The sequence below is a fragment of the Populus trichocarpa genome, chromosome 6 (assembly GCF_000002775.5).
Source record: "Populus trichocarpa isolate Nisqually-1 chromosome 6, P.trichocarpa_v4.1, whole genome shotgun sequence".
Taxonomy (NCBI): Eukaryota; Viridiplantae; Streptophyta; class Magnoliopsida; order Malpighiales; family Salicaceae; genus Populus; species Populus trichocarpa.
Genome location: NC_037290.2, coordinates 16,585,564 through 16,606,416, shown reverse-complemented (window position 1 = coordinate 16,606,416; position 20,853 = coordinate 16,585,564). Strand labels below are relative to the sequence as shown.

General features: G+C 31.2%; 1 protein-coding gene across 3 annotated transcripts in view; it reads right to left on the bottom strand.

Annotated features, from left to right (window-relative positions):
- Positions 1-8,115: 8,115 nt before the first annotated feature.
- LOC18100486 (GDSL esterase/lipase At5g45670) overlaps positions 8,116-20,853 on the bottom strand; it is a 36,271-nt gene continuing 23,533 nt past the window's right edge. Inside the window, exons 1-5 of one of the 3 annotated variants that reach the window (XM_006381730.3) lie at positions 10,315-10,670; positions 9,821-9,945; positions 9,019-9,261; positions 8,679-8,928; positions 8,116-8,557 (exon numbers count right to left, since the gene is read on the bottom strand). In XM_006381730.3, the coding sequence (XP_006381792.2) occupies positions 8,292-8,557; positions 8,679-8,928; positions 9,019-9,261; positions 9,821-9,945; positions 10,315-10,567 (1,137 nt within the window). In that variant the 5' untranslated portion in view covers positions 10,568-10,670 and the 3' untranslated portion in view covers positions 8,116-8,291. Of the gene's footprint in view, positions 8,558-8,678; positions 8,929-9,018; positions 9,262-9,820; positions 9,946-10,314; positions 10,671-20,853 lie in introns of those variants that run through there. The other 2 variants (XM_052453729.1, XM_052453728.1) reach the window with 2 other exon arrangements.

Here is a 20,853-nt window from a genome sequence, read left to right as displayed (position 1 = left end):
AATAAATAAAAAAGTAGATAAGTTTGGTTTCGTAGCCTCTTTGACTTAAGCAATTAAGCTCGAATGGGTGTTTTAACACCTAGTACCCTAAAGTCAATTGATTTAGAAGCTATTGGCCTAGTGCTTGTTATATGGGTTGAGGAGAAAGCTTAAGGGAATCAAACATTGCACTATCTACATATCAGTATTTGCAACCCGAGTTACTAAGCTCGTAGGGGTGTCTCAACACCTGATGCCCTAAGGCCAACTGGTCTGGGAGTCATTAGCCTAAAGCTCGCTATATGGGTTAAGGATGCATTTTGTTTTAAGTTATATGTATATATACCAAAAAAAAAAGATAATAATCCCAACTCAAGGAGGTTAATCTTAGAAAAACATTAGAACAAAATATTGTTTTCTTCCAATAAAAGCCTCATCATCTATGTTTTCATACATTAAGCATATAAAAAAAAGGTTTATTAATATCTTGTTTCGACAGTATGAAGCAGATATATAAATTTAATGAGAGTTTGTTTATTTGGATAGATTAATGGAAGTTGAACGATGAATGCCTTACTTTATAGATCTTGCAAATTATTTTTCTATTTTAATGCTTTGATTACTAGGGACTAGTAATAAGCTGGTTGGGGGGGTGTGATTTGTACTTAAAAGTGCATTCTCATTAAGGCTTTATATCATCATATTGCACTTAAAGTTTCATTAAATTCCCTAACTAAAGCATGATTTATAATAATAAGTTTGATAATATAAGATATCTTTAATTTATGGTAAATGCTTATTTTAAATGCAGGTTTATCCCACAACTCAAATGATTGATTGATGTGATTAACTATTGAAACTGAGAAGATAATGAAAGGGTTAGGAGAAGAGATGCTGGTTCAATTCCAACTGGAACACCATTCGGTTTTTGGATCATAACTGGAGTTATAAACCTTGGATTTAGGTCTAGTTTATATGTATGGAAAGCTGAGACAATTGCCCACATCTTTCATGAATATAATGGGCTCGAATTCTGATGTTAACAATGATGTTTTGGCTAGCCAACAATATAATAACCAGCCAACAATGTCAAAAACCAGCCAACAAGTCAATGGTTGGCCACCAACTAAATAGTTTTTCAACCAATCAATAGTTCCAAATTTTAGCCTATAAAAGGAGGCATTTGCCATGTATTTAGTCATCTTGGTTTTTAGATCAAGATCATGTTCTTGCTTTTTTTCTTTATATTTTTGTAATGCTTAAGTTTTGCTTTCATTAATCTCTTGTTTATGCTTTTCATCATAACTATGTTCTTATCTAGTTTATTTATGTTCTTCTTCTTTATTATGTTTAGTTAAGTTAATTATGTCAAGGTCAAAAGGTTTCTCTAATGGTGTTAGAATATGTATAATAATATAAACTCAACATGGACTTTAATGTTTACATTCAAGAAAGATTGTTATTAAGATGTTAATCTAGATTTGTGTTGTATAACACTTGGTACATCAAATGCTTGATCCTTCATAGTTTTCGGCCGACATCGTTGTTATGCGAGGAACTTGATTTGTTGTTAACATAAGTTAGCATCATGAATACCTGACAATATTTACAAGTATATTGTAAATAAGATGATTAATATGACCATGTTAATAATTTATAATGAGCTAATAACGATAAATCATCCGATTGGAACCTCCTTTATGTGTGGTTTCTAGTTGAGTAATAAAAAGAGTTTATATTATATTTATTTGAAATACCATTAGTGGATCCTCTAAACTTGACAACTGTTTTTAACATTGTTAGTCTTCACATCTCAAAGTCCTTTTTAAATCATCATCATCATCATCATCATTTATAATTTATATAGTTCACCTCCCTGTGGTTCGATCCCGGTCTTGCCCGGTTATTTATTACTTCGACACTCCTGCACTTGGGAGAAGACATCAACTCTTTGATCGTGTCAAAACCTCAATGATAATTGATGCCATTTCACCATTTTAGACCAAGTTCTTAATCTAGAAAACCAGAGTATGTTCATAGTAACAATTTCGCCATAGTAGGCTTATAGGAATATCATCAGACCATAACAAACAAAAAGAAAAAACATGCAGTTTACCTTAGGTAAGACGCACTATGGATGTTAATACCTTCCATTTACATAACAAGTTCTTTACCTAGAATCTTTGAAAGACCAGTTACGATTCTTAGTAATCATAATGGTAGGTGGCAACTTCCTAAACCAACCAAAAACCATTCCAAAAAATCGCCCAAAAAATATCGCCGCAACGTCAAGCCTCCGCAAGGAGGGTACGATATGGATTATGTGCCAACACTACCCGGTTTGTCAACACTACTACTCACTGTTCCAGCAACTTCCGGTTAACCCTAGCTGCTCTCTAAGGTCTTTTTGAATTTCAAATGTATTGTATTGTTTATTTTAAATAATTTTTAACATGTTATTGATTTTTATGAATACTATGATGAAATATTTGATTTTGATTAGTTTTTAAAAATGTTATGGTTTTTTTAGACATTTGTGATGAAATATTTGAAGTGTTATGGTCTCCACCGATGGGTGGTAACTTAGGCGTATAATGCCACTAGGGATTTATTTTTAAGGTGACATAAGGTTGGAATCAATACTTTGTATTAGGGTTAGGAGGATTGGTTGCAACCGGTTTATCCGAGGTATAATGGTTTGGTCACGGTGTGGAAATCTAATGCGTGTGTTGTAACCCATTTTTTGATCCCCACAAAAATAAAAAAATAAAAAGAAAAAAACCAAAATAGTGTAGACAACGTTCCTCCCATGTGCATGCCGCTGTCCGAGACCTTCAGGAGTGGGGAGCAGCGCAGGCGTGGGAGCAGTGCACGCTGCCCTGGCTTGGTGTCCCCTGCTCCCCATGCGCACGTTGCTGCCCCGCTCCACTTGTGCCTATGAATACCGCTCACAATTAATTTAGGGGGGGAGAGTTTTTTTTGAAAAGGGGAGAGAGGGCTGGAAAACTAAAAGAGGGGGAAAGTTTTGAATGAAAGAAAATGGCAGTAAAAGGAGGAAAACAGAGGGGAAGAGGAGAACGGTAACCTGTCTCTCTGCTCTCTCCCTCCACCGTTTGGAAGCACACCGCCACCTTCCTGACCACCGTGAGGCATTGTCGGCTTCCTCCCAACACCACCAGATTCTCCCCCACGATCCAGCAGCTTCTCTTAAGACCAGCCAAAATCGTGAGCCACAAGCAGCGTCAGGAGTTTTGCTTCACATTCCAAACAGACAGCTCTTCTCTGAGTCCCGCACCAGTACGCAGCCATCTCCAGCCTCAACAACGGCGTCGTCTTCAGCTCCAGCAGCCATCGCTGACTAGCAGCCCCTCAATCACCAGGAGTGGGTACTAGCCGCAGCAGCAATCCAGGATGGCAACCAGTCTCGTCTCTGCACCAGCAGCTGATCCCAAGCGTCTATATCTTTTCCCCGTCGCCAGCAGTAGCTGTGTTCTGCTCTGCACTGGGAGCATGAACCAGCAGGGGCGCGGTCATCACCAGTTGCAATTCCTCAGCCACTTTGAGCAGCAATAAGCAAGAACAGCACAATAGCCGGATCCTTCCTCCTGAAGCAGCAAACAGCAGCAGTAACATGACAGCAGGATATCCTTCCCGACCTCCATCTTCAGCAAGCACCAGCACCAGAGGAACCCGAAGGCAGATAGAAAGAGGAGGAAACAAGAAGCCAGTAGACGAAAATGGCAACACCACCAACTGCACCAGCAACTGCACAGACGAGGAGGAAAGGCAGCCCAACAACACCAGAGAGGAGGAAGAGCAGTCGCAGCAACACCACCAACCGCACCAGCTCATCATCTCTTTCGGTCTTTGCTTTCATTTTTTTTTACATATAACATCTGCAGAACAGGGAAGAAGAAAGAGCAGAAAGTGACAGACGTAGAGGAAAGCAAAAACAGGAAAACAGACGCCAATACAGGACAGGAGGAAAAGATTTGAAACAGACGAACGCAGACAGCTTCTTCGTCTCCAGGTGTTCTCTTCACCCTTTGCGTGCATTTGTTTTCTTTGTATTTGCATGTTCAAGTGAATTAATTCACTTGAACAGTAACCCGCCAGCTTGGATTGAACTGTAACCTCCCGCACTGTGTAATTTTTTGCTTTGTGTTTGCACTGTTCAAGTGAAATTTAATTCACTTGAACAGTAACGTGGTCTTTTGCATGCAGTTTGCTTTGTTAATGTGAGAATAATAATTACCCGGTACTGTACTGTACAGTGAACAGTAACCAGTCATGTGGTTTGGGCTGGGCTGAGTCCAGCCCTGTAGAAAGTAGGCCCATTTTATTTTTGGGCTGATTTCGGCTCATTTTCCTTTTGGGTCGGGTCTGGCCCGTTCAGAAAATTTTCTTTTAAAGAATTATTTAAATATGTGATTTTCTGAAAGTTTGTTGATGCATTGTTTATCAATATCTGCTTGTATTTTTTATATGGTAAAGATACAAGTCCGGTATGAAAATACCCGGTTTTCGTCGGGACATCAAAAAAAAATATAAAATGCAAAAATGTTTTGTTTTCCTGCATACGGCCAATACCCTAACATTGTTTTTACGTTTTTTTTATAAAAAACAAATATTTGAAGTTTTGAAAATGTGTTTTCGCATGGATTTCTTAAACACAACAAAAATCATTTTTCTTGCATTTCTGGATTTTACAACATGTTTGTAAAACTCCAAAGGGTATTGGCCAATATTCCAAAAAATATAAAAATCTTATTTTGGGGGAATTCATCTATTATTCACCTCTAATGTTTGGATAAAGAAATCCTTAAAGGACGAATATCCAAAATATTATTGGGAATAATTTGTTATTATTCACTGTTAATATTTGGATAAAGAAACCCGGAGTGGTAAATATCCAAAATAATTTTCTAGGAATAATAAATCCGCACAAATCCTTGAAAGAAGCCTTGATTATAATCGAGGACATTTCAATTTTTTTACTCCACGGTTTACGAGACAAAAAATAGGTTTTAAAGCACCATAGATTTTGTTCATCAGAGCAGACTTATCCTAGGAAACTGATGGGATTAGAGAACATTAACACCATAACAATTATAAGGCAAATCAAACACCAAGCAGCTTACCTTAGGTAGGGCGTACTAGGGGTGCTAAAACCTTCCCTTTACGCAACCAGTCCCTTGCCTTAGAATCTCTGAAAGACCAGTTAGGTTTCCTAGTGACCATAATACTAGGTGGCGACTCCCTTTTTCACAACAGAAAGACCCCAATATCAAATCCTCGCTACGGAGAAAGTGTCGCCGCGACGTCGAGCTCTCGGGAGGGTGCGACAGCGTGTATATTTGTTTATTTGTTGCGATGTTTATGCTAAAATATAGATTTTCAATCAATTTTATGTTTTACATCTTACGTTTGTTTTCAAGTTGTGTTGTGTACTTGTTGTCATTTACTTCAACAATTCAACCTAGGATTAGATGAATCTTGATCGACTCCTATCATTGGATATTGATTATCAAGTATTTGAACTAACGAAAAACATTTTTATTGTTATAATGTTTGTTTGTATTTGTTATGATGAATTAACTGCCATCTATTTCGAGAACTCAACCCAAAATAAAATGACCCATTATTGGATCCTCTCCTTAAATGTTGATTATTGGATATTTGAATTGGTAAATACATGTTTTTGTCATTTCGATGTTTAAGTGTTTGTTGTTGTGTATAAATTATCATTTATTTTGAGAACTCAAACTAAGATTAGATGATTTGTTCTCAGCTTATATCTTTAGATGTTGACTATCGAATATTTGAATTGACAAGTACATATTTTATCTTTTTCATGTTTGTTTGTGTTTATGGTGGTGTATTCATTTATTCCAAGATCTCAACCTTGGATCAGATGACCCACTTCCAACTCATATCATTTAATGTTGACTATCAGATACTTGAATTGAAAAAATATTTATATTTGTTACTTGTTTTTGTGTTGAAATATTTTTGTTGATGTTGTGAGTACGTTTGGATTTGATCAACGTGATCCCAAATAAACCCATTGGGAATAAGTGTTGGCTTTTAAGCCCATCAATTTCAATCAATATAATTTGAAATGAGCTCATGCCTATCAATAACTCACTATCACCACAGGTCCAACACCTGTTTTTTATCAAGTGCAGATCAAGTCATTTTTAGGATTAAATTCAAAATCATTCTTTTAGTTTAATTTTAAAATAAAAACATGTTAGTTTAGACAATTCCTAAATACAATAAATATTTTTTTAAAAAAATAAGCAACAATGTAGTTTATATTAGATAGGATGTATAAAATAATTGTTATCTTTTATATTACGTAAACAATCATTTATCTAGAATCTCTAAAAAATTAGCTAGGGTTTTCTAATTATTATAAAACTAGGTGACAACTAAATTTTATAATTTTACCTATAATTCATCAATATGTCCTTAACAATTAAATGGTAGATTCATAAATTTTTATGAGTGAGGTGAATTTATAACCACCAATTGAAAAAAAAAATCTCAAAGTACTTTACATTAAATTATTAAATATATGCAAAATGAAATGAATTAAAAAAACATCAGTGAAATGTTTGAAATAGTTGTCCATGGAGGGCCTCATATTTTGAAAATACTGAATGATAATTTTATTGTTAATGTTATATATTAAAGTAGAATACAATAGATAAATAAATAAATAATACTTAAAATATACAATTCGTTTCTAATTAAAATAGATGGTGTTCTGCTTAATCATATATAAAAATATGACAAGGTAAATGTTATGAAAGAATATACAATTTTGATACTGAAATTGTATTAGCAAGAAAATAGTAAACTTAGGAGAAAAATATTCGAAATAAGAGGGAAAAATGAGATACATAGGAAGGCAACATATAACTAAGAATTTTCTAAGAAAATTTTACACCAGGTTTTAGGGGAAAAAATGAATTTTACAATAAACTTTTTGAGAAATTTTCATTTGATGGAATAAAAATGTTTTTTTTTAATAATTAGTATGCGCATTTTACTGATGCTTCAAAAAAGAGAAGACACATTAGAGAGGAAATTCATTTTATAGGCTTAATTACACTTTGTATTAATTTCAGTGGTGTCAAATTAGGAAACCTATAACGACAATAAAATTCTAATAAAATATTACTCTATTCATTTGTTTGTCTTTCAAGTGGTGTCTGTTGACCCACCCTCTTAAGCCTGGATCTGGCCCTGCCTCTAATCATAGAATATAAAAAAAATGGGATGCTTGCGGTATTGCATGCATAAATGCCATGTAGAAAGGGGTTGGAGGTGTGGGGGCTTAAAGAGCAGCTTTTCTTTTTAAGTGATTAAGAGAATAAAAGTATGCGTGGAGGGTTTTCAAGAATCAGTGACAGGTTAGCAAATCCATTAAAATACTAGAAGTTAATGTTTTGATTTATAAAATCAGCATCAAATTAATTAGAGAATTAAATGGGGTTTATAAATATAGTAACGATTGATTTTGAAAATGTTTTTCATTCTAAAATATATTAAAATAAAAAATAAAATAAAAAAAAAGGGCAATCAGTGCGCGAGGAAATAAATGCTCCAAGACAAGTAATTAATGCACAAGGTTATGGCAGTGCAGGAGGGATCTTACAAAATGAGGGAACACGTACGGGATCTTGCTTTGGCAATGAGGCTTGAGATGGCAGTGCATGAGGATAGCCCACAAGGTAGCTATGGCAAACTTCGAAGATTAAAATCTTTTATATCTTATTTTAATTCATAAATAAATTCTAATTCAATTAATGACCTATTATACTCTTTTTTTTATATTTGGAATAAAATACTAAATTTTTTCCACCATTCTTACAATCACCTTATTTTAATTTATTGCCGCATCTCTTCCATTAGAGGTGAGTACGTACCATGGTCGATATTGTGAGGATAATATTTCATCACCAGCTGAGACTGACATCAAATGGATATATATGATGTAATAATCTTCGGGCTACCAGGCTTAATTATGAAGACATTGATTGATTCTGTTCATGATAAAATTATGAAATCTTTCGGAAGGCATAAATGCAATTTTCAATACGATGTAAGTTGCCAAAGAGATGAGAGTCTTTGAACAGAAACATGACAGCCTAGTGGTCTGTCATGTGTTTGATATTTTTATTCACTCAACTTTTATTATCATGCAAGATAATGGAAACACATGTTTTTCCATTACCCTCACAATCACAACAGTCCTTCATTAATCACACCTAGTACTGCTTATTGGACATTCATCTCCTACATTAGAGCTGAGCAAGGTTGACATTGTTAACATCATTATCATGAAGCTCTAGCTTAACTAGCTCACTGATATCATATGGGTGTGCATCCTTAGGTAACTGCCGTTTAAATGCTCTTTTTCCGAAGGCCCAAGCTTTAGCTTCAGTAAAATGGGCCCCGTCCCAGTACACATACTCACTCCTGTTGGCACATGGGATGGAAAGGGATTGGCATGGGACGGCACCAGATTGTAGCACCTGGCAACAGCTCTCACGGGTATGTTTGAAACCTGCAATATTGAAGCAAAAGTAATATTAGTAACGAAGGACTAATTAACTAACCATTCTTCCGAATCCAGAGAAGAAAACGAAGAAAAAAATAGAGGGAAAGAAAGAGAAATTTATTAGTACCTGCATTTGTTACGTCAGAATCAATATCGTAAGAGTTTATGTAGGTGAATACAGCATCTTTATGCTTTTCATTAAGCTCTTCGAGCATTGTTTGAAGCAGACTGTTGAAAATCTTAACATCATCGTTGAGCTTGTACGCACATGAACTGTCATCTAGTTCATTAGGATATTGTTGTATGTTGGACGGCATACATCCTACCCGAATAAGACCAAACACGGCTATCTTTCTCGCTCCTGTAGAATACAGATCCTGGCAGGAAGGAAAACGGGATTAAGAGGGGCTCCTAGTTAGTTTCTAATCAGATCAGACATTAATTAGTTATTGTCTTAAAAGAGACACCTCCAGTTGAGTTTTGTAATTCTTAATGAGATGTTGCGCATATTCATCAGGACTGTATATCTCGCTGCTGTTGTAGGTATCCAAGAAATAGTTGTTGAGGTAGTCGTTATGGCCCATATCAGAAACATATATGCATTTGCTCAGGTACTTCTTAGCAACGTCATCGCCTCCCAGTTGTTTGGCAATGCGTGAAACAGTTATCTTGTGATTATATAACTGAATATTCATGGTAAACAGATCTCTCTGGCGTGCACAAAAAGAAACACACACACACACATATATATATAGTTAGTGTTGCCAAAGGACACACATGATTCCAAACTTCATATGCTCAACTATGTAAGTAATTTTATTTTTTTTAATTGAAAGAAATAAGTTGACCAAAATTACTAGAACTAAAATTGATTATAGAGAGAGGAGTGGCAATGATAGAAATTAAGACACAACTAGAAAGACTATTTTATGAGAAAATAAGAGCTTGTTTGGCTTATATTGAAAAAAAAATAATAGAAGTAACGAACATAAAAAATCTGGTGAACCAAACGAGCTCTTATTCTATATGTATTATGATTTGGGAAATAACCTTTTTCGATATTTTTCATTTTTCTATAGAAAGAAATAGAAAACCAGCATTTTCTAGAGAAAAAAAATATTATATTTTCAATTAGAAAATATGTTTTATTTAGTTTTCTATTTCCCACAAATAAACACAACTTCTCCAAAACATACAAAACAATTCTAATAGTTTTTTTAATCAACAAGAGCTTTCAATAGAGGCATGTGTATGATCATTAATAATCACCGAAAGATATCCCGTTTCATCAAGAATGCCAGCTCCACTAGATCCGTAATTGACACCGTCTAGGAAATTAGTGAAACCTCCGACACCGAAGTCCGTGATGAAACTGTCGAAACCTAGTTGTTCAGCTGAAACAAAACAATACAAGTTAGTTCAATAGCATTATGATTATATACCCATTTTATGAATATAAAGAAATTTGAACCCAAAAGCTCTTAGGAGAAGGGAAAAATGGATACTGATTGAGCTACAAGCTCATGCGTGCGCGTATTATATATATATAGCATAGCCTTAGCTAGTAAAATTGGTATCAGTAAGTGATTTTTTACGTTATAAAAATTGTAAATCTCAGCAACAAAAGTATCAGTAGCAGACTTGGCCCGATTTCTAAATTTAATATAATAACTTCCTAAGGAGAATAATTATTTCCCGTTAAGTAAAGCAAAACGAAAGTGTTATGTTGTATTATAAGAGAGGAGAGCAAACTGCATGCAGACCAATGGTGTCGGCTATGTTGAGGCCATTGCTACACCTTCCTGTAGCCCCCAAAGGAAAGTCTACTCCATAAGGCAGATAATTAACTTTAACAGGTGTTGTAAGGTAGTTATTGTTTCCATTGTCAAACAAGGAGTCTCCAAAGACGAAGTAGCAAGGAACTTGAGGCGTGGCCTTTCCATAAGTCCAGTGTTGCCAGTTTGACACCAGCAACACCACAGACAACGCCCACAATGCCTTAAGCCCACCGGCCATTGAAAAGTAAGCAAAACAAGATAGAAAGGGAAGAGCTTTGCAGTCGAAAACAAGATAGAAAGAAGGAAGAAGTGAGTTCTAGGGATGGTGCTTTGGAAAGGAACGAACCAGGGCTATATATAGAGGTCTGGGGCGTCAGCTTGAAACTTTATACAATACTTAATAGTTGGCAACGTGTATTTTTCCTTTTTCATTTTCTTCCAACTTGTGTTATTTTTTTAACACCATAGTACCTGCTGCTTTGTTTCTAACGTGCAGAGTATTATCTTTTATGAAAATAATATTTTTATGTGTCGATTCATCAAGTGCTTCATTCTCACTTACGCGTTGCTTTTGATATTTGAAGATAACAACACATAGTGTATAATTTTGCCATGCAATCTTGGAGGTTTCACTCCAACTTGTACATAATTTTTTGTTCCTCATGTTGTTGAATTGTTCAACGTTTGAATCTTAGGATGATTTACAATATTTTATTGTTACTCCATCCCGAATGTGTGAAATGCTTGCTCAAGAGTTAATCATCATATAATCCAAGAACATCAAAATTACACCAAGAATGACCAACTGTTTCAAACCAGACAAAAGTTATTTTGCTATAATGCCCTAAAGCTAAATTCATTTTCTACGTGGCTTTTTTCTCATTTGAAGGTCCTAACTAAAGAAACCTCACGTAGTCAAAGCGTGTTGATTTTGTAGTTTGAAATATTTTTTAAATTAATTTTTATTTAAAAAATATTAAATTAATATTTTTCAATAAAAAATTAAAAAAAATCTAAAAAATAATCATTTAAATATATTTTTAATTAAAAAATACATTATAAATACACATGCTCCAACCTTGAAGTTAATAATGTGAAAGATCCATTCTCAATTGAAAAAATCATTTTAAAAAAGTGTATTCATTGGAAAAATGATTGGAAGTTGTGTTGGTTAAGCAAAAGATTTGCTCTCAAGTAATTATTTTAGGTGTATATTAATACGGATATATATAAATAATTAGTAATAGCGTGAATGTACTAAGAGAAAGTAAGTGGAAGAAAAGTAAGGAGAAGGATATTAATAAGTCATTTACTTTGAGAATTTTGAAACAAGTAGCATGAGAAAAATTAATATAATAATATTTATGCAACATCATCCTAATTAATCGATCTTAATATATTTCATGTAAACAGTTAATAACATATTTAAAAAATACTATATGCAACATATTGTATCATAACAATTCATAATATATTAAAAAACTATCATATATAAGATATTGTTATACAATTATATATATCAAGTTCAAAGTGCATCAAATATTCAACATAGAGGTTCTTATTCTACAAAAAACAATATCATAATTATTACAGACCAGAATATTTAATATTCATTACTTATAATTAAAAATCAGCAAAATTCTAGTAAAGCAAAAACAATTATGACAGTTGGCTGGTTGGCTACTTGTTTTCTCCTTTTGCTTGTCATTTGCATCCCTTGCATGCATCGTTGTCCCCTCTTGGTTTGACACTAATCCTAGTTCTCATCTTCACCAACAACAAACTAATGCACTTGTTCGACATCCAAGTCGAGTTAAACAAGTATATAATTAACCTGTATAATATCTTGTTGCATATTCATTAGCAACTTGTCAACAACATCAATATTTTTTCCCACTTAATAGTAAAATTATTATACTTGTTTGATAATACTTGCAATTGTTCAATTATAAAATTGTTCAATTGTTCAAAACACTTAACTCTTTTCTTAGATTTAATTTTACATTTACTTCCATTTTCTAACTCATTTCTTTTGGAAATTGTTTTTTAATCATTACCATTGTTCTTTTTCTTAAACTTAATTTTCTGAATTTCGTAGCTGTGAGAGCAATATCTTCACTATTAAAATCATCATCAAAGGAATAATCATATTATTTCTTAATAGATTTAAATGCAATGGACTTACCTTTTTTTTATGAGGCAATGTAGATTCATAAGTTTATAAGGAATCTACGAATTCTTCTACACATATAGTGTTCAAATCCTTCCTTTCTTTTATGGCTTTTCTTTGGTCGAAATCTTTCAGGTAGGGATCTTAGAATCTTCCTTACAATTTACAACTGCTCTATTTTTTCTCTTAGATTGAATTTGAAATTTATAATATCTTTAATTTTTACATAAAACTCATTAACAGATTCATCTTTCAACATTCTTATCTCTTTAAATCTTAAGGTTAACATTTGTAATGTAAGACCCAAATTCTTAGACCAAACACAAGCCTAAGCCCAAGTCAGCCCAAAAACCAAACCAAACCTATATATATATAAAGGTATGTGACCAGAGGTTTTTTTTTTTCCTTCTCTTACCGTGACTTCTCTCTCAAAATACCAAGGGATTCAACTCACTTTAAACTTAAGCTTTTGGATTTTAAGAAGGGTTGGGGAAGTAAGTAAGTATTATGACTACCTTCTTTTTAGTTTTTGATTGGGGATTTGATTGTTCATGAATTAAGGAAGTGTTTTAGGGTTTTAAGATGTTTAATATATATTGATTTGATATATGGATGATTTAAGGGATTTAATCTATGTATTAGGGTGTTAGTTAAATGAATTGGGTTGATGTCTGGAATATGAGTTTATTGAAGAATAGAATGTCTATTACTTTTAGGTTCTGCAGATTTTTGGTTAGCAGGTCAGGATTCTGGAAATCTTGACCAACCAGTCGACCGATTCACATGTTATAGCTGATTAACCCTGTAATGACAGTTAATCAGGTCTGCTAGGTTCGATCAGTTTGAGTTATGTTCGGAATCGATCAAGTGAATTCAGTTCGACTTTATTATTACAATTTGGTCTCTAAGTTTATGGTTTTAATCTTTTGTGTTATGTTGCTTTGAGTTGTTTTTTAGTGTTTTCCATATCCGTTATAAGTTTTGCTGATGTTTCTCCTAGCGAGCCTCAATAATCTATGGTTTTGCATTCGTTTATCTTTTTTCTCTATTTTTCGGGTGAGTGAAATTATTTCTATTATACATTATGTGTGTGTGTGTGTGTGTGTGTGTGTTGGTGTGAAATAATGAGTATTATTGTTATTGTTCATTATATAAGTCTGACTAGTTATTGTTATTGTTATTGTTATTTTGTTTTCTTCTTAAATACCCACCATATGTTTGTTTGATTTGAACATGGTCCATGTATCCTTTATATTCATTCAAATTTGACCATGCTTACATTGTGAATCTTGATGATAAACCATGGATTTTATATCCATTTTATTTGTTCATTTGAGCTCATGATTCTTGTTACCCTATTTAGACCATTGTTAGAAACTTCAGACTTACAAAGGGTAGCTAGTTACTCCATTCTAATAGAGAGTTGGTAGCCTATGTGTAAAAGGTATTATGTTTCCTAGCAAGCGAGTAGGGTGTCAGTACTGTGTGGATTCCACAATTATGTGTGTGTGTGTGTGTGTGTGTGTGTGTTCCCTAGTTAATGAGTAGGATGTTAGTAATATGATAGGTAATTCTGACATGCATACTTTTTTTATACATTATATAATATGATACCTTTGATATACCTGTTTTGTTCGGTACTTGATTTATGTAACTGAATTCGCTTATCTTAAAATGTATATTAGCATGTATTATAGTTATTACCTCTCACTGAGTGTTTGGACTCACCCCTCCATTCATATTTTTCAGGTCTTTAGTTCAATTTTGGTAGCAGAATCTTTTGGCTATGTTCTTCCTGCTTCTTAAGTTGGTATGCCTCATTTGTTCCTCGATGCCTCTAGTTTATTTTTTATTTGTTATTCATAGATATTGCATATAATGATTTTAATTATGTTTTGAATTCATTTTGGATTATTTATGAAAGAGTTCAATTTTAATTTATTTATTGAATTCCTGAGTTTTGGATATTTTGTTTTATACTGTATCATTTTATGATTTTTATGATATCAAATATGTAAGTTCCGAGGTTTAGCGTATGCAGGGCACCTTGAGGTGTTATGTTTGCATTGCCAGACAGGGACCCGGGAATCAGGTCGCGACATGTAATTTGAAATTTTTTTACTGTCCTGGTTCCCTCGTGAGTAACTTCAAGAATATAACAAACTTCCTTGGCTATCTCATACATGGAGATTCTTTTAAATTCAAGCCTTTATTATTCCAATTACAATCATTGTATTCATCTTTAGTCCAATCACTAAAAGACGTTTCAGGCTTGGTCCATCCATATTAAACTAAGTTCTTGTCTTGTGATTTGAGGAAAGCTTTCATCTTCACTTTCCAATAGGCATAGTTCTCACCATTGAATTACATTGGTGAAGTTAGTATTGACATGTTCAACAAGAAAAATAGATCTCACTCTAAAATAAGTGAACTTGCTAATCAATACCAATCATTTTGATATTTACAATAATATTCTAAAAATTATTTTTTTTTCTCTTTACATGAATGTATTAGAAAAAGTAAAACTTGATTTCCCTTGCTTTCCTTGAAACAAATAAAAAATAATATTTTTCCTTCTTTTACTTTTTCTTCTTCTTCAAATTAATTTTCTTTCTATTTCCTAATAATTTTTAGTGGCCACACAAATTGTAAAACGTATTTCTTTATATGAAAAAATTGTCCATAGTTACAAAACAAAATATATTGCATTCAAAGAATCCTTTACCTTTTGCCAACAAACATAGTTGTAAGTGCAATCCTTTACACCTTATTACCTTTCTATCAAAAAATAACCTTCTAATTATTTTAGTTAAAATTGATGTTCATGTAAATAGAAATTAAATAATTTTAATATGAATCGATGAAAATATCCTTCTAAGTTAATAAAATATAAAACAACTATATGATAGAACAAGGATTTGAACCTAGATAAACTTGGTTTCACCTATAACATGTGTGAACATTAATAATTTATACTTTATTAGATATTTTGTATTAATATATTAATTTAATGTGCAAGGTTCTAGCTTAATTTTGAATCCCAATTATTTTTTTCTAAATATTCTAATAAAATTTCAAAAATTAACAAAAAATGCATTTTTCATAAAAAAAAAAAATCATTATTTTTCCCCAAATGTTAGTCATTTTAGAAGTTTTCTATATTTTTAAGGTATTTTTACTTCTTTTTATAATTTCAAATTTTTAGCTATTTTTCATTCTCTCTCCACTACGGATAACTACCAGTGATGCTAAGCATCCCCTCTTCCTCCCCTCTTCTTCTTCTTCCCTTCTCCTCTTTTCCTTCTTGTCATTCACAAGCACGACAACCGTGCTTCACTTTCCTCCTCCAACATCGACCACTATTAGCCAATGAGCAACCACCATGACAACCTTTCTTCGTCTTGATTCATATCTGCTTTGCTATAACCCCTTCATGCGACCCTAGCACAATGGCAACTTGTAAGAGTCGTGGTGAGAGGAAAAGATAAAACCAAGGAAAAAGTTTATTTTACCTCCTTTTCCAGTTGGCCGTAAATTATAAGAGCTATCTTGTATTATAATTTCCTTGAATTTGAAACTTTTATAAACCTGCGTTACTTTACTCTGAAATTCTTAATTTAATTAATATATATATATATAGTAGAGATAGAAACCTTTTATATCATAACTATTTCAACTAAAAAATTATCTCACTTAAACAATAATTTATATTAAAAATAAATTATAAATTAATCTCTCTAGTTTTGAGAAATAAATTAATTAATCCCTCCTGCTTCAAAAACTAATTAACTATTATTTTTTGTTCATTTCACGTAGTTTTCCAAATTATTCAATTTTTTTGTTCGAAAAAATGAAAAAAAACATAAATATATATTATGAAAAGGTTAACGAGAAATGAACAATTTTTAAAATAAATCAATATTAAATTAAAGGTGGTCTAAACTGATCAAAATTCTAAATAAAAGACAAATTAATTAATTTGTTTCTCCAAACTAGAGAATCTAATTCATAATTTAATCTAACTTACTAACATTCATTATCATAGATATTTTTGGTTTTTTTAATTAAAAAGAATAGAAAGGAGTTTTTGATGGTTTATAAGCTCATTAATATTAATTAAAAAAAAACTAAAGGAAAAGAGAGTTTTATTGTACCCTTCCACACATAATACTATTAATTAGAATAGTGTTTTATTTCCTTCCTTTTATTTTTTTCTAATCTATGTTTATTTTTTTCAATTTTAATTTTATCCTTCAATATTATGTTTATTGGAATTGGGCTTCATAATTGTTTTTAATTTACTTTTTGTGGGGTTATCCTAAATTCATGATTCAAATTGTGAGTTTGACGAGTTAACTTGGTTGATTCGAGTTTTTCTTTTCTTTTTCCTAATTGATATTTGTTTCTCAATTTCATTCTTCAACATTGGGTTGACTTGAGTTTTTTTTCCTATTTTCTATTTTTTTTCTCAATTTCATCCTTCAATATTGAGTTGATTGAGAATTAGGTTTCGTGATTTATTTTACTTTACTTTTTATGAGGTTATCTCATCTTATGATTCAAGTATTGTACCCCTCCTTACTATTCTATTCACTTGAATGGTGTTTGTTTTTCCTTCATTTGTTTTTTTTTCTAGTCTATGTGTTTTTTTTTTTATTTTACCATAAAACATTATATTTATGAGGTTATCTTAGACTCATGATGTAAAATGCGAGTATGATGAGTTAACTAAGTTGACTCGAGGTTTTTTTTTCTAATTGACTTTGTTTTTTTCAATTTCATCATTTGATATTGGGTTGATTGAGAATTATACTTCGTGATTTATTTTGGTCTGTTTTTTATGAGATTATCCTCGTCTCATGACTCTGATTATAAATTTGATGTGTTAACCCGAGTTAAATTGAATATCGTTGTGTCCTTCTTAACTGCAACCATTTATTTAAAAAAACAAAAATAAAAGAAAAAACTTAGATAGAGGTATTTTTATAATTTTTGACAGGTTGTAAATTTTATTTTTTCTCTTATTTTTATATTTTTTCTTTTTTCTTTTAACATAAAGAGCAACTAATATAATATTATTAATCACTCAAAATTCTTCATAAAATTTTTCGCATGGAAGTCTCTTGTCACTTCACCATAATTATTGGCCTTTATTGGTGAGTGTCTAATGTGGGAACAGACTATGCCATTTGTTTATCTTTTTTCGGGATTGACTGCAAACTATGCTGCTGCACCATATAAAATGGGTCACAGTGAATTATTGGGTTATCTGTTATGGTTATTTTTTAAAATATTTTTTTGTGTTGAAATGTATTAAAATGATATTTTTTTTATTTTTTAAAAATTATTTTAAAATTAACACATCAAAACAATCCAAAACATAAAACAAAATAATTTTTAACAAATAAAAAACAAAAAATAAATAAAGTTTTTGGAAACACAAGTACAATTCCAGACGCTCACTTACTTTTTTTTTAAGTTTAATGTGGGTATTCGGGTCAGCTTGCGCATACCTCGACTACTTTTTACTTTTTAAAAAATGTAGACATGGATGTGTGTAACACATGAGAATTCTGGATGCATTATATGGCTGGTAGGTATAGTCAGGCTTTTTAATTAATTGCGATCACTTTTACCTTTACCTTTTTTCTAAATGATAAAAAAAATTAAAACTTTTTCTTTTTCTTTTTTTCTTTTACCAAATAGAACACAAATGTGAGTTATTCTTTTTTTATTATTATTGGTTTTACTTTTACTTTATTTTTGTTTTCAACTTGAGCATATCTTGATTGAGTTCTTTTCTCATATTATATCCAAACTAATAATCTATGCTTTATTTAAATTTTTTATATCTATACAAAAAAGAGAAAAAAAAATTATATCCATTTTTATTTATGATATAAAAGTTTATTGTAAGATGTTAAGTGTGTTTATTTTCACCTTAATTAGTTTATTGAGTAAATATTAAAAGTTTTTAATTAAGTTTTTAAAGTTGTTTTTTATATGACATTTTCAATTTTATTTAAGTTTTTTTTTTTAATTTTCTTAAGAAAAGCCATAAGCATGCTTATTTAGAAATATTATTTTGACTTAAATCAAAGGTTACTCATTGAGTTACACATTGATTGTTTTTAGGTTATCTTTTGTATGACATTTACAATTTGATTTAAAATATTTGTTAACATTTGACTCGAAGAAAAAAACATAAGCATGTTTTGATAGAAATAACTTTTGACTTAAATCAAAAATTTATTACAAAATTGAGTCAAATTTTTTATTTAATAACTTTTAACTTATGGATTCTCACTTACACCATATTCATTCTTTAAAAAAGTTGATTTGTGACATTTTCATCAAACATATTTCAGATTTTCAATTGTTTTAATTTATTTTTCTTAAAAGTTATTTATGAAAAATAATTTTTGAATTATAATTTACAAACGCAGCCGAAAAGCGAATTATAATAAGGTTTCTTAAAAGTTAAAAGTCTCAAAGACCTAAAGAGTTTATTACACGTTAAAATCCTCAAAGACAAAAAAAAAAAAAAACACATAAATTTTATGGAAACATCAAAATACTTAATTTTATTTATCCATGTCTACTAAAAATACAACCCGAAATACCATGCTTATACCAATCCTAGGTCTAAATCATAATCCTTAAAAAGGAAAAAAAAAATCCTAGGAACTAATTATATAGTTAATGTAGAGATTCCTAAACTTAAAAAAAAAAATTAGAAAAAAAATATTTCATTTTCTAAAATTGCTCTTGCATCAATCTTTCTAGGTTGTAAGGAAATCGTCCTCGAGTTCATATTATCTATGACAATGTCCAGCATATCGCTCTTTGAACAAAACCTTCTTAATTGGAAACAGTCATCTATCATGAAAACATCCAACATAACATTCTTCGAATAGATTCTCCCCCGTCAAAAACCATCTTCCATCATGAACAAGTCCTCTACAACTTTCAATCATGATGATTCAATAGCACGTAACAAAAATCTTCAGGAATCATAAGGTTATGATATCAGCTGATGTAGTCGGAAACAAATGGTAATTAGACTTATTACATGTCAAAACTCTTAAAGACCCATGAGGTATATGACAATTCAAAACCCTCGAAACGGATAAAAGACATAACTATAAGAAGACACCACAATACTTAGTTTTAGTCATCATCTATGTATGCTAAAAATACAAGTCAAATAACCATATTTATACTAGTGTTAGATCTAAAACCTAATCTTTAAAAAAGAAAAAAAAATCATTGGAAACAATTATAAAGTTAATATATGGATCACAAAACTTAATAAAAAAATAAATTATAAAAAATATTTAATTTCCCAAAATTGCTAATGTATAAGTTTTTCTAAGTTGTAAGAAATTGATCTTCGAGTTCAAATTGTCCATGAAAACATCTAAAATATCATTATTCGAGTAGAATCTTCTAATTTGAAAACCTTCATCCATAACGAAATTTTCCAACATAACATTCTTCGAGAAGAACTACCTCTATAAAAAACTGTCCTTCACTATGAATACATCCTCTTCGACTTTCAATGATTATAATTTGATATTACAAAACAAAACATTATTATACATCAAAACCCTTAAAGATCAAGCAAATACATAACTATAGAGAGAAACCAAAACATTTAATTTTAATTAGTCATCCATGTCTGCTAAAAATATATACCAAACAACCCTATTTAGACTAGTTCTAGGTCTAAATACTAATCCTTAAAGACAAACAAAAACCTTAAGAAATAATTATAAAGTTAATACAGGTATTCCTAAACTCAATAGAAAAAATAAAATTATAAAATCAAATATTTAGTTTTTAAAAATTTGTCCTGCATCATTTACAATTAAATTCATAATTCAAAAATCTGTTTTAAGTAAAATAATTTTTCCTTAGTTATTTTTATTTTGTTCTATTTAGTTTATAAAATTAAATATTATGCTTAATAATCTTAAATTTCCTAGTTAGTTTAGGATTTTTATTGTTTTTCCTTTAATTTCAGGTTTTATATATAGATTGTTTAGATTGATTCTTTAGCTAATTAAAGGAGTTGTAAACTTTTTGGTAAAATAATTAATACTTGATAATAAAATCTCTAAATAAAATGGCTCTCCTTTTCTTTTTTTTACAACAATTAAATGGAAGTCAATGTCAGATCCTTCTGTTATTTTACTTTATACTGCTAAGGAAACATTGTAGATATGGATGTGCGTTTCACATGGAACTTTGGATGCATGGAATTCATGTTTTTTTTTTTTATATTATTATTATTATTACAAGGCTGCTGAAGGAATGCCTTTTCTTCCGCAAAAGTACTGAAATCACTTGGA